General features: G+C 36.0%; 1 protein-coding gene across 6 annotated transcripts in view; it reads left to right on the forward strand.

The window, feature by feature from the left end:
• The window catches only part of Zmym2 (zinc finger, MYM-type 2), a 75830-nt gene that overhangs the window by 39237 nt on the left and 21074 nt on the right, over window positions 1–15519 (forward strand). For all 6 annotated transcript variants that reach the window (XM_011245220.3, NM_029498.4, XM_011245221.3 and 3 more), the window contains exons 10-14: window positions 76–192; window positions 2422–2572; window positions 6324–6496; window positions 11745–11910; window positions 12640–12674. In XM_011245220.3, the coding sequence (XP_011243522.1) occupies window positions 76–192; window positions 2422–2572; window positions 6324–6496; window positions 11745–11910; window positions 12640–12674 (642 nt within the window). The remainder of the gene's footprint in view (window positions 1–75; window positions 193–2421; window positions 2573–6323; window positions 6497–11744; window positions 11911–12639; window positions 12675–15519) is intronic.

A 15519-nucleotide genomic window follows, 5' to 3' on the forward strand; every position in this document is an offset into this window, starting at 1 on the left:
AGACATTTGATAGTTCTTACAGCTAGAAGTTCTAAAATACTTGTCAGACTAAGTGTACTTTGTTCTTTATTTTAGGCTCTAAGCATGCAGTCATCTCCAAATGGCCAGTTTGTAGCACCCAGTGATATTCAGCTGAAATGCAACTACTGTAAAAATTCCTTTTGTTCAAAACCAGAAATCTTGGAATGGGAGGCAAGTCTTATTTCCTTATATGTGTTATCTAATGCTAAGACAAGAATCTAAGAAAATAAGTGGCATTTCTATTTGGAAAATTATTTTTTAGTGGATAATAATAAGCTTTGTATTTTGTGTCCTTGGTATGTTTACTTTGTGGAAATAAAACCAATAGGATAGATTTCAAGGAAGCAATTTATTGAAGTCAAATGTAGTATGTTTGTAATAAAATATAAAAGTCAATTCACACACCTAAAATCTCTGCAGACTCCTACTCTGCCCTCTCCTTGTCATTATTATCATCTTATGAGCTATGGATATGTTATTGCTCAATATTTGTAGAATTAGAATTTGTAAGGCCGATACTATGCTGTTATTTAATATCTTATCTTTTAATAAATATATTTTAATAAGGGAGTAGAGAATGAATTTTGTTTATTTTTTTTCCTTAGCACTAAACCTTTTCTAGTTTACTTATTTACTTTGTCATGTTCCTTGTTTTGCTGTTTCCAAGTGAGTTTGTTTCTTTAAGAGTACAGAGATGGAAAGATGAATTATCCAGGCTGCCCATTGCTGTGTTTACTTTTGGCCATCCTTTAACCTTTTTTGGGGGGTAGATTGGGTGGTTGGAATATAGAGTATATGCTTAAAAAATTATATAAGATGTGAAATTAAAATCAGACTATTTTCTGTGGTTGTTTACATGTTATTTAAAATGTAATGCATAGGTCAAAATTGGTTCCTAGAATTAGACTCCATGATTTTGAAAGTATTTGGAAATCCGAGGTTTATTATTTTAGAGCCTGTAAAATGCTTTTGTTTTGAAAGATTATTTTCATGTATATGAGTACACTGTAGCTGTCTTCAGACACACCAGAAGAGGGCATCCGATCCCATTACAGATCGTTGTGAGCCACCATGTGGTTGCTGGGAATTTAACTCAAGATCTCTGGAAGGGCAGTCAGTGCTCTAAACCACTGAGCCATCTCTTCAGCCCAGCCTGTAAAATTCTTTACTTTTATTACTTTGCTTGGTGCTGTCTCCAGAGTAGTTAAACCATTCATGCTTTTGAGACTCTTGATGGCATCTTGTCATTAGTTTTAGACTAATAACCACCTAGTAGCAGAAATAATATTGAATGCCCAACATGAGAATAAAGGAATGGCCAGGGAGTGAGGAAAACCTACAGGTAAACATATACGATAGTATCATATAGAAATAAAGATTCCACAATAAGCTGAAGTCTGATAAATTTTTAGATGAAAATGGGAATTTCCCCACTGTTCATATTTTGTAGTACTGTGTTGCTTTTACTTGCACAGAACTTTAGTGTTAGATGCCATTAAGAGATACTGCCCTATTGAGTGAGCATTTCTCTTAGGAGACTGTGCGCTTAGGACTCCATAATTAGCAGTCATGATACTTTTTCTCTTTTCTCTTAGTCTGTGCGTGTGCAAGCACATGTGGCTTATTGAACCCAGGACCTTGAGTGTGCTTAGCCAATACTTTACTTTTGAGCTCCTTCCCAGCCTTCCTTTCTCTTCTGAGTTATCTATTCATAACGGGGCAAGTTTTCATTAATGGTTGCTTTACTTGAGATGTTTTCTAGACTTTTATTTTCTTTATTTTAGTCTTTAGATATCTTTATGTGTTACGTTAGTTATTTAGATTTAATCTATATCTGCTATAAGTTTTGGGAGAAAAGTTGCTTTGCTTGGAGTTTTAGTTCTTAACTCCTGGGTCACTGTTTCAAAAGTAGACCTTACAATTGTGGCTTGAAGCCAGGAGAAACAATAATAACTGTTTATTTAAGAGAACTAATTAACTCAGTCTCATGCTTTTGCATCAGTGTCATATAAGAGCACCAAACTGAAAATTTGAGACATAATAGACGTTCTTATTAAAGTGTCACTGGAATATGTTTGATTGCCTAAAAATGTTGTATCTTGTGTTTCTGTAGCTTACATTGTATTTTTTGTTATTTTCTTTGTGTTTCTCCAATCTATTAGCATATCCAGGCTGTAACTGTATGTTAGTGATTGTTCTTAGTCGCTCAGTACTTTCAGGGTAGTTAATAATGCTCAGTTGGTTAACTTAGGTGTCTGTGGCCGTTAGCAAATGTATCTCCAAGAATCATAACATTAAGTAGATAAATGATTTAACTTTCTTTAAAAGTGGCTTGTTTATTTCTTAAACTTGGTCTTGAGATGGTTCTCATACTTACCAAGGTTCCCGTTGTGCATTTAGAACAAAGTGCATCAGTTCTGCAGCAAAACTTGCTCAGATGACTATAAGAAGTTGCATTGCATAGTTACATATTGCGAATACTGCCAAGAGGAGAAGACTCTGCATGAAACAGTAAATTTCTCTGGCGTTAAGAGACCTTTCTGTAGTGAAGGCAAGTGTGTATACAGCATTGTTCATAACTTTTTATATATATATATGTTTTTTGCTAAATTATTTAAAGAGTATATAATTACAGACGTCCAGAATAGGTACACAATTTTAATATTGACTTAAGAAAATTTAGTTTACTTTTATACTGAATCTTTTTTTGTTGTTTTACATGTATTTTTAGACTTCTGGACCTCAAGGTTTCACCTCTAGAAATTTGGGATAAAATGAAAGGAAGCACTGCCATCCCACGCTATTTATTACTAGAGTTGTGCATTGTAGCCTGAAGGTTGATTTTGCAGGAGCAGGCAGAGTGTTTTGCATTCACTCCAGTTCCCTACCCGCTTGCAGCTATAGAGTTTTTTAGTATTTAGATTGATCATCACTGACCTCAAAATCTGAAACCCATGATACTCCAGAAGTTTCAGGTTTTGGATTTTCAGGTTAATGAAGTCACTAAAGTTGATGTGACTGCTGAAAATAAATACCCTACAAGAAGCCCCCAAACCTGAAATGTCTCTGACCTAAAGCATTTTAGTGTCATTGATGTAGAGGTGGGAGGACTTATAGTGACAAGCACAGTGGATGCGTTGTGGTTTGTGGTGTCTGAGATATATTGGGTTCTGTTACAAATATTCACAAGTGTCCTTTCTTCTCATTTAAACTTGCACTGGTCTTATACCAGAAATCAGACTGTAGACATGAACTCTAGTTCTAAATTTACTTCTCCAGAAATAGAAACAGGATTGGGTTTTAGGTGCTCATTGTTGCTAGTGTTTCCAGTGGTCACATTTTTGCTCTAATCTGCCTCTATCTTGTCTTCTGTTGGGGGGTCACTGATATATCTTTTTTTCTTTTCTTCTCAAATATATTATATAGAGAGATATAGATATATAGCTATATACATACATACAGATAGCAATAGGTATATAGATATATACATATGTACACACACACGCACACACACACACACACACACGCACACTCACTCATATGTCTGTCTGTCTATCTATCTATCTATCTATCTATCTATCTATCTAGTCCCTTAAAGAAAACAGCTCTTCCCCTCCTCCGTTAGAAGCTATCAACTGTGAGGAGCTATATCCCTATTACTTTTTTGCTTGTTTTTTTTTTTTTTCTCAGTCAAGGTTTCTCTGTGTAGTTGTATTGTGTAAACCAGGCTGGCCTTGAACTCAGAGTGCCACCTGCTTCTTCCTAACCCAAGTGCTAAGATTAAAGATGTATTACTCTTTACCCACCCCCTACCCCTGGACCCCCTTCCTATCACAGCTTTTTAGGCCTCTCTTCAGTGGCTTCCTCTCTAGACAGTTTCGTTTTGTTAGGGGGGAGTTAGAAATCACAGAAACCTTCAATGTCTGTCATTCTCAACTCTGAGTCTGGAGTCATTAGTGATAAATGCTATTACATAGGCTTCCTATCTGTGTTTTCACCTATCTGATGTTTCCACCGAGGACTATTTGTCCTCTGCTTCTACTTTTTCTGTGAATTCCTGTATCAAATTTAGATCAAAAGGGTAGTTAGATAATCCTGAATGCCAACAGTCAATGGCAGAAAAAAATGTTTGTTCAGTGGAATCACCATACATCTCACAAACAATCCAGCATGCGTGTTAGAAGGTATTAATGACAAAGCCGAACATTCCTACTCAGCTGTAACTGGTGCATCTCACCTAGAGCCACGCTTTACTCTTCTTATCTAAGGGCATAAGGGCAGAGTTAGAGTAAAGATGACCAGTTCTATGGTGTGGTGGCGCACACCTTTAATCCCAGCACTTGGAAGGCAGAGGCAGTCAGATTTCTGAGTTTGAGGCCAGCCTAGTCTACAAAGCAAGTTGCAGGACAGCCAGGTCTATTATATATATTTATAGGCAGAGAAACCCTTTCTTGAAAAACCAACAACAAAAGATTAATACTGAGTTGATTAACTCTATCACCTACTTTTTTGTGCCAAAACAGTCTAATATTGATTATTAATATAGGTATCTGTTCTTACAGAAATTATACTTTTATAACTCTAAAATGGACTTAATTAAATTGAAGAGTGCATCTCAAATAGTTAATTGGTACTTAGAAACATAATTTTCATTGGGAAGGACTTAGTTTCAAATGGGTATAAAGTGTTAAGGCTATGAATTTTTCTCTTTACTTTTTACTACTGAATGAGGTTTTGTTTTGTTTTGAAGTCCTCTGTTACTCATCCTAGTTTTATGGGTAAACTATTTACTATCAGTCAAATTCAGTGAATTACAAAGGCCAGGTGTGGTGGCATATACTTTTAATCCCAGCACTCTGAAGGCAAAGGCAGGTAGATAACCTGTGAGTTTCAGAGTAGCTTGATGGACAGCCAGGGCTACATAGAGATTCTTAAAAAAACAAAACAAAACAAAACCAAAACAGAAAAAAAAACCAACCCCAAAACCAAAAAAACACTCAACAACAAAAAACTAAAGAAGATGTATATTAAAAAATATTTTAAATATAGCTCAAAGGCTGGTGATGGTTCAGTGGGGAAAAGTGCTAGGTCTGATGACCTCAGTTGGATTCCCAGTACTCATATAATAGAAAGAAGTTGTCTTGACTGCCATGTGTAGGCTATAGCATGATGACATGACACATACATATTTATATATGCAAATGAATGTAATTTTAAACCTAAAATACAGTTCATAATAACAAATTGTAGGATATTACATAATGATTTGCAAACATTTTATTTTTCAAACTGTACAGTCAGGTATGGTGCAGTTGCCTCAGGCATTTGAGGAAGGAGGATTGCAGGTTCAGAGCCACTCTGAGATTCACAGATAGGTCAGAACATTTAAAACACGGCTTCATGAAAACATTGTAGGTGGTAGAACTATAATTTGAGCTTTTTATTAAAGGATAAATCAGGTTTCCTAGATATTAGTAGATTAGTCTACTTACTGGTTAACCTTAGGGGTAGTATAGTTAGGAAACTAGATATGTGAAAATATATTTATGCAGAAGATAAAGTAAGGTATTTTTTAAAGGAGTAGATAGCAAAGTATTTTCTCTAGTCACATCAGAGTCCTATTTTCTTGATGAATTTCTATATGAAAATAGGCTGTTAGGAAGACTCTAGAAAACTTGAATATGTCTAAATTTAGTTAGAACTTTTCAGCAGTCTGCATTCATTTTTCCAATGCACTCACTTGTATCTTTGTGATTTTACTCAAATAGAAAATAGTTCTGAAGCATTGCCAGATGTGTTTTCTAATATGATAATGTTCTGTTTTAATTTTCACAGGTTGGTGTTGTATGATAGACCTAGTATTTCAGAGGGCCTGGGGAAAAGGTTCAGTCAGCCAGTGCTTGCTGTTCAGACATGAGGCATGAGTACCTGAGCTTGGTCCCTGTCACCTATGTAAAAATTGGACATGGAAGTCTGTAATCCCAGCACTGGGGAAGGGAGGCAGAGACAGGGGGCTCTGAGCGCTTGCTGGCTAGCCAGTCCAGCTATATTGGCAAGCTTTAGGTTCAGTGAGCGACTCTGTTGAGCGAAATTGAGGAAGGCAACTGGCATCAAGCTTTGGTCTCCACATGCACCTGAATGTACACATAAAACATGGAGGTTTTTAGTTAGAAGGGAAGAGGACTTTACATTTGAATATATTCGATGTTCTGAAACCAATAATTAACTAGTCTTATAAGATTTGTCTAAGTTTAAAATATGTCTTTTTATGTGTTCTTTTTAAAACATACAACATTTTTCAGGCTGCAAGCTATTATACAAACAAGATTTTGCAAGACGATTAGGATTAAGATGTGTTACCTGCAACTATTGTTCTCAGCTGTGTAAGAAGGGAGCCACTAAAGAACTTGATGGAGTTGTCAGAGACTTCTGCAGTGAAGACTGCTGTAAGAAATTCCAGGAGTGGTACTACAAGGCAAGTAACAACACCTTCTCAGCAGGGCAGCTACTTTGGGTGGACTTCTAAAGCACTTGATATCTGTTACTGTGACAGTATCCGGTTGTTCTTTTTATTTGTGTACTCTATGCCTAATCCTGTTTGTGCTGTTCATTAAGGTTTTTGTCTCTTGTATTTTTATATTTTGAAGTGAAATTATCATTATTTTTCTTCAGAATTCATTTAGGCATTACCAACCATTAGTCTATTCTATGTATTTTCGGTGGTGTAGCTTCATAAAACATTATTTTTCTAAATTTATTTTTAATAACTCCATTATCCGTATTGAACAGTAGCAGTAGTTGCTTTAAATATTAAGGTACTGTTTCGTAAGTATTTGCTTATAGGTGTGTGTGGGCTCACACGTAAATGTCTCCTTGTGGAACAGAGGTATAGAACAACTGTATTTTATATATTATGAAAGACTTTTTAAAAGTCAATAAATATTACCCTTTGGGCCATTGTATTAACTACTTTTTTTTGAGACGGTGTTTCACTGTGTAACATTGGCTGCCTTTTATATCACATATCTCTGATTTCTGACTGCTGGGATTAAAAGTGTGCAACGTCATTACCCCCCCCCCCCCCCCCCCCAAGACAGGATTTCTCTGTGTAGCCCTGGCTGTCCTGGAACTCACTTTGTAGACCAGGCTGGCCTCAAACTCAGAAATCCGCCTGCCTCTGCCTCCTGAGTGCTGGGATTAAAGGCATGTGCCACCATGCCCGGCGTGCAACGTCATTTTTGATTTTTTTAAAGATGAGAAAATAAACATAAGTTTGGAGTTTGTATGATCAGATTTTATCCAAGGAGAGGTTACTAATTTCTACGCTGATAACAGAAAAGTACGTCAATGGTAAAAGTAAAGTTCGTGATATGTATGGATATCATGTTTGTGATAAGTCTGGACACAATTTAAAAGCATGTGAAAATAGACATCATGCCATAGGATTAAGTTTGAAGAATCTGGCTAATGCTTCAGAGGATGAAGCTGGCTACTGGCATAGCCTTGACAACCAGCTACTCCATTTTCAAGCACCTGGACAACTTTTTGAAGCTGAAAGTGCTTTCACAATCAGCAGCAGGCTTTAGAAAATGCTTTCTAAGAATTTCATCAAATCTCAAAGCATAATTTCTCATTGGCCCAAAACAAAAACAAACCAAAGTAATGATTTGTTTTGATGATTTCGGTGTTTGAAATTGACAGTCCAAAGTTGCTGTTTCTTTTGTACCAATATAGTAATTCGTATTTAAAACCCAGAAGCCTTTGTGCAGTATACATAATAGTTTTGAAAGACTGTCTCGAATTAAAATAGTTTTATGTATTTTTAGTATTTAAATTTAATAATGAGAGGTAGCTGTATAGCTCAGTGCTTACTGTAGGCAAAAGGCTCTGTGTTTGATGCTAAGTCCCACAAAAATACATTTCATTGAAATATTTAACAGTTTGCTTTTAAATTTTCTGTTAGTATGTTATATTAGTTGCATTTCTATTAACTTGATAAAGCAGCATGGTTAAGATGACTTACAGAAAAATTTACTTTGGCTTAACAATTCCAGAAAGTTAGAGTTCATAATGTCAGAGTAGAGAGAGGTACCAGGTTGGGGTGGTGGCTGGAGAAAGGTGCTAAGAACTCCCAGCAGGAACTGTAAGTACGAAGCAGAGAACATACTGGAAAGTGGCAGGAGAATTTTACCTCTGAAAGCCTGCCCATCCTGACTGACTTCTTCAAGCAAGATTACATCTCCTAACCTCCTCCAACTGTTTAATCCATAATCCAGCAGTCAGGGTTAGGAACATTCCCATGCAACCGCTACATAGGATAAGACATTTTAAGTAATCTGTGTTTCCTGATCTTTAGTAGATTGCTTCTGTATTTAAAAAGAGACTTTATACAAATTTTATCTTTCTAGTTGGAATAAAAAAATGTGTTGATAGACAACCAAAGAAAAACATCTTAGAATAAAATGTGTTTTATCTGGGTGTGGTGGTACACACCTATAATTTAAGCTGTCAGAGACATGTTGGTAGCCGGTTGGATGCCAGCCTGTGTTTACACAAAAAGACCCTGCTTGTGTTTAGGGGTTGGTTAAGAGCACTGCTGTTCCTGCAGAGGAGCTTGGCTCACTTTCTAGTACCCATGTACAGTTACCCAGTTACAGCCACCTACAACTCCAGTTCTAGGCCTAGGTCTGACTCTTCTGAGACATGCACTTGGCTTACAGACACTGAAACACGTAAGATGCAAAGTCAAAGAGAAGGTTATAGCCTCCACAACTTTATGTCATTAAGCTTAGAACTGTTAGTTTCAAGTTCTCAGTTATTCTTTAAGTTTGAAAAACTAGGTACTTTGTTTTCATGAGTAATTGACATTATCCTGCCCTGGGTTTTCTTTGGACAAATTGTTTTTAATTTTCTGGAAGAAAATTGGACAGGAAAAGAAGTATGTTTGATTATAGAATGAAGGACTGATTATTATTCAGATTTTTGGATAGGTTATATTTAATTATGTTCTTTGGAATTCTTTAATTTCAATAAAAATTTCTGGCTATAGTAGCATATGCCTGTAATTCTAGCATTTGGGATATGGAGTCAAGGTTTGAGGCAAGGGTGAGCATCATGATATCTTGCCTTTAAAAAAAAAAACAGTGTAGTACATAGTACTATGCTATGGCACTTAGATAAATTTTACACAAACCAAGTTTTAGCTTAGATGTTAAATTGAGAACCCTTTTTGTGTGTTTTACTTGTATTATTTTATTTTCTAGTGATTCATAAACTCAGTTTCTCTTTCCTTTGCCAGTCTGTATCTTGAGGTCAAGATAAAGTACAGGTTTTGACTTGGTTTGTATGCTGGAATCCTGCTACTTCAATTTTAATATTTGATGTTAGATCTTTAAATTTTGAGTGTTGGTTTTCAGTGTTCATTTTGGAGGGCAGTTGTAAGAACTGTAGATAGTAGGTCAACATTATTAGGCTTTTTCTCAGGTTTTTAGTAAGTGGGGAGGTCAGGCTACAGCTTTGCTTTTTTCTAGTGTTCTGACTCATTTGTAAATGGTGGTAAGCCTACATTTCCTCGTGTTTATGTGTTTTGTCTATTTGATTATAAAAAAAGGACAGAAAGAAAATGAACCTGAAATACTTCTGTGATTTGAAAGTAGTCTTTAATTGGTGAGAGTATCTCTCGTACAGTTGGTTGCTTATGTAGTTGTGGTTTGGTATTCAAGGCCTGGAGAGCTGTGGATTGGCCTTGCTGAAGCTCTCAAAATCTAGGTTTTGATGTCAGCAAAAGGTGGTGGCGGCGGCAGCGGCGGCAGCTGCAGCAGCAGCAGCAGCAGCAGCAGCAGCGAGGTAGATGACCTTTGCTAAGTGAGAGCAAAGGCACATGGAAAAGTCAAAGCTGCTTCCTTTGCTTTCCTTTTATCTCTAGGGATCTCTAGGGCGTTGCACACATTTAAGATGGGTCTTTCCACTTGGAAGAACAAGTCAGTTAACCATCACAATGACCTAGGTTAAACACTAAGTGCCCCTGTGATACTACTACTACATAATACTATCAACAGTGTACAATTTTAGACTAGCATCAGTTACTGCTAATAATTTATAGTGTGAAGCTTCACTTGTTGAATGTTTATTCAGCAAGAAGGCTGAACTAGAGAAAAAAAGACAATGCATTATGGCCTATCTTTGTTAGTTAAGACCTGTGTACGATATGATCCATTGTTAATGTCTCCCAACCAGAAGTTTACTTTTTTTAAATACAAGTTCAAATATACTGTACTTTAGAGATACACCCTTTACAGTATTTATTAATAGAATTTCACTTGAGATTGGAGGTGAGATAAACACACACAATAAAACTATGGATTAGAGTAATGAAAAAGTAACAGCTACAATTATGAACTGTAAAATAATACTTAGTATTATCAGAATTTCCAAGCTGTTAAGCTGATGATTAGTTTTTAAAAAATAATTATTTTTAGATCAAACAAGTAATTATTATTGTATTGGAGTTAAATACATCTTTTGTTTCATTCAATGATCAAAATGTCTTTGATCAAAAGTATGGGCAAGATTTTGGTGAAACAGTATTTCTTTAATTGCTACTTTAAAGTGTAATAGTTTGAGTTTTAGAGTCAGATAAAAAATATACATATACACACATATGTATATGTACATATGTGAAGTTATAGATTTCCTTGGTTTGATTGTATTCCTAGCTATAGATTTGATTGGATATCTTTTGTGTGTTTATTATTTATTTAATAATTTTTTATTCTAAGACCAGGTTTCTCTGTATAGCCTGGGCTGTCCTGGAACTTACTCTGTAGATCAGGCTGGTCCAGCTGCCTCTGCCTCTCAAATAGTTGGGCTTAAGAGCACACGCCACCATTGCCTAGCTTCTGAGGGATGTGCTGCAAAATTATTTTATTTTTAAGTAAATATAGACTGTTTTAAAATGTAGTTTCTAAGTACTTAAAATTAACTTCTTTTTAAATTTTAAACTGTCAGAAAATAAAATATTTTAAGCCGTCATTTCTGAGTTCCCATTTTAAGAGCTTGTTTCAGAATTATCTGGTCTTCCTGGAGATGTCATCCCTGTTATTGCCCAGTGTTTTGTCCTGCAGTGCATTCAGTGAGCTATTTTCTTTCTTTAAAAGAAAGCAGTCTGGATATCTGCTTACTAATTAGAACTGTTTAATTAATTAATCAATCAATTAATTAAATTGCTAAAGATGTCTATTATAATTATGGGTTTCAACATTATTTTATCTTATGCTACTTGCTGTTTAAGTTTAAATTTTTATTTGAGTCAGGGCATTACTGTGTAGCCCATGGTGGCCTCAAACTTGCCAACTTCTTTCCTTACCCTGCTATCTATTGGAATAGTAAGTACGCACTACCATGCCCAATTTCAAAATTAATTTCAAGTAAATTTCTACTAATTTTGTATACTCATGTTCAATTATTATTTTCCAGTCCTTATGGTTGTACAGCAAAGACAGGAAACTGCTGAGCCATCTTTCCAGCCATTCTCTTTTACTTTGGTGTTAATAAGATTGGATTTTGTCAATTGTATCACACATCTAGTCTTCATGTTTGCCTTACAATTTTATTTTTTCCTTGATATCATTTTAGTATTTCCTCATCACATTGGCCAGCTATTATGTGTGCTATGTTAAATCTTCTCATTTGAAATGTCTGAGCACTTTTTTCTTTTAATTAAGGCTGCGAGGTGTGACTGCTGTAAATCCCAAGGCACTCTGAAAGAGCGAGTGCAGTGGCGTGGCGAAATGAAACATTTCTGTGATCAGCACTGCTTACTACGTTTCTATTGTCAGCAAAATGAGCCCAACATGACAACTCAGAAAGGACCTGAAAACCTACATTATGGTATGTCATGTGGCCACTTGAAAGCTTTTTATATTCTTAAAATAAAGAATCGCAAGCATTGGTTGATTTGAAGGTAGTTAGTAAGACTGGGTCCTGGCTCAGTGGCAGAGTAAGGATGATAGTTTATAGCCCTAGTAAGCTTCTCCCGAAAGAGGTCAGTTTTCTCATAGTTTATGTACAGATGGAAAATAATAATTGAAATAAATTCCATGCTTTCCCTAGGCCGAAGTCCCCTGTATGATAATGTTTTATAGATACATTGCTTATTTTATTCCCACTTAAAATCATGTTCGATGAAAAAAAGTATTGGGCATCATTGAGCTAAATTACAGAGAAATTAAATAGAATTAAAAAGAACTGTTTTAAAAAATAATCTATCCTGTGACAGCTAACTTCAAATTCAAATAAAAAGTTTCCTGAGCAGATGATGTGCTAGGTGTGGCCTAGAAGGAACAACAGAGCTTTTTAGAAGTTGTGGTCTTGTATTTTATTTAAGCAGCAATTCTTAGAGTATCGAATTTCCCCTAAAGCACATTGTACTGTGTTCAGAGAGGGCAGAGGGAAAATGAGTTCATCGTTCACTCACCTCCATAGTTCTTATACTGTTTGTAAATTTGGGATTGTTTCTTAAGATAGTTTTTCAAAATTGTAAAACTCCCTGATAAACAGGGATTTATAAAAATGTCAAGAAAGTGTATTTATCTTATTTTAAATGTTTATGTTTTTTAGATCAGGGCTGTCAGACGTCCCGAACCAAAATGACAGTGAGTATTTTTCAGTTTAGTGCTGTGATATGGTTTATAGTATAAGTGAAAGTAATTAGGCTGAGTTAATATGATCACCATGAAAGGTGTTTTTTTTTTTTTTTTTTTTTTTTTTTTTTTAATACTGTGTTGAAACAGTGGAAACGTTCAGCTTACTTCCTAGTAGCAGAGACTGTCAGGCGTAATGTGAATCATTATAACCTCTGCCCAGATGGCATGTGAATTGACATAGGAATAGCTTTGGTAGGATTGCTCCTCTGTCCCTCTCTGTATTTAGAGGGTATGGATGGGCCAGTGGTAAACAGTTAGGTTTTTAAGGGAAGCAACAAAGGACAAAGTACACAAGCTACACACTAGAGACCAACCTGACATGGATCTCGCTTGGAGGGAAGCAAGGGAAGTGAAGTTAAAAGTAGTGTGATATGAAGATCTCTTAGTGGATGGCTGGATCTATGAGTCTTTTAAACCTGAAAAATATATAATAGAGTCTCTGATCCTATTTTTTTTTTTTTAGCCTTTTCCTTTCTTTTAGTACAATGCAGCAAATCCTTAATTACCTGTAATGATTACTAGGGAGCATAAGTAGTGGTTGGCCATACCATGAAGAACAGTGAGGCACTGTCTGCCTTTAGTATGCCAGCTCTTTTGGAGTTTCTAGCACCCTTGTTCAAAAGGTCTGTGCTAGGGGTTGGAGAGATGGCTCAGCGGTTAAGAGCATTGACTGCTCTTCCAGAGGTCCTGAGTTCAATTCCCAGCAACCACATGGTGGCTCACAACCATCTGTAATGAGATCTGAAGCACTCTTCTGGAGTGTCTGAAGACAGCTACAATGTACTCATAACAATAAAATAAAATTGTAAAAAAAAAAGGTCTGTGCTAAAGGAATTGTTCATTGGCATTAGAAAAAGCCTGTGGACCAGCTTATACTATGCTTAAACAAATCAATAAAGATCTGTAGCTCCAACTAAGCTCATCTAGCAGGTTTTCAGAACTCTGAGATACCTAGGCTCCAACTCAGAAATTGTGATTCAGAAAATTATTTAGGTGGTTCTAATATAAAAGTAGAGGTGACAATAACCTACAGACATACATTCTTTATATCCTTGGGTTAGGGCGCCATCATGGCTATTAAGACTTGTATCTTTTTTTTTCCGCATTGTAATCTTTTAGCCCTGTATCCATAGTCAAGAGAAGCTTAGCTGATTTTTTTTAAATAAGCTGAAATGTGTTCTATTTCATATATATATTCACACACACACACCCCACACACTATTAATAGAATTTCATTTGAGGTATGATTTAAGTGATAATAACATGCACAATATAAAACTATGGATTAGAGTAATAAAAAAGGCACAGCCACAATTACCATAAACTAAAAAGTAGTATTTAATATTATCAGAATTCCCAAGCTTTTAAGCTGACAATCAGTTTTCCAAAATTGTACTAATTTATTTTTAATGACCTGTTTAGAAAAAGTGTAATGAATAGCATGGCTTTGTAGCTTTCAAATGCTTATAGGATGATAATCAGAATTAGAACATTAAACCTCAGCTAGTGCTGACTGTTTACACATTTGATATGTTGAGAAAGTTGAACTTGAAGGACGTAAGTTATGTAGATACTGTAGAAGAATCTGGCAAGTGTTTTACAAGAGAATGTGAAGAACAGCTTTCTAGAGCTGACAGGAGTGTCTGGTGCTCTCAAGGGCATTGGTAAACTTACTAATAGTTCTCAAGTATCTAGCTTTAAATTACTCAGTTTCTGCAGCCTTGCCATTATATCAGTGCTCAGAACAACTTTACAAGCTCATATTTATAGTGCTCAGAATCTGTGAACTGTCTATGTCATTCTGTGGGAGATGGGGTGAAAAAGCATAGGGATGTCTAAAATCGTCTGTAGTTCTACAGCTGCATCATGCTAGAAGGGAGAGACCCTGGTTTTCAGAGTTGAAGAATTACTTTCCATTAGGCTAGAATTCTTAGGTTCTAGTCATTTGTGGAAACAAAATCAGAGTGTCCTTCACTTCTCTCCCACTCAGTGTAATCAGTTTGAAAATTAAGGCTTGATGTGGCCGAGACTTGTAGTCTCAGATACTCAGGAGTTGGAGGCAGGAGGATCAAAACGTCAAGACCTAAGTGGTTTACAGAGTTAACTTCAAACCTTAAGGCTAACCTAGGAAACTGAGACCCAACTCAAAAAATTTGTTGCATTAAATAAGGTTACATGATACAGCCTAGTAGAAGTGTATTTGCCTAAGGTGTGCCAGGATATACATTTTTTTTAAACGATTTGCATTCTACAAACTTTGAAGGCATGAGGAAGCTGCAAATCTTAGTGTTAGCAAAGAAACTCCCACAGTGGACAACTGCCCAATATTATTACATTAATTCAGCCTGGGGCAGCACCAAACACATTACTATTAGCTAATTGATGGAGAAATGTTTGTTAGAGTAAGGAGTTTTGAAGGCTCTGAATTCTGGTAACTGGAAATAGAAATGTTAAAACATAATTTAGGGGCTGGAGAGACAGCTCAGCATTTAAAAGTACTTACTGCTCTTGGAGAGGACCTGGGTTTGGTTTCCAGCACACATGGTAGCTGGAACAACGATCCATTACTCCAGTTTCAGGGGATCTGATGTCCACTTCTGACCTCTTTAGGCACCAGGCACACACATGATACATACATGCACACAGGCAAATACTCATATACATGAAATAAAGATACATAAAAAATGTTAAAGTCCACATAGTTTATGTTGTGCAGTAAACGGGTAGGAGAGGCTTTGGTGGGTACAGACAGAATGGATGTCTTGAAAAAACTGTCAGTGTTAAGGAGAAATAT

Source organism: Mus musculus, chromosome 14 (genome assembly GCF_000001635.26).
Source record: "Mus musculus strain C57BL/6J chromosome 14, GRCm38.p6 C57BL/6J".
Classification (NCBI taxonomy): Eukaryota; Metazoa; Chordata; class Mammalia; order Rodentia; family Muridae; genus Mus; species Mus musculus.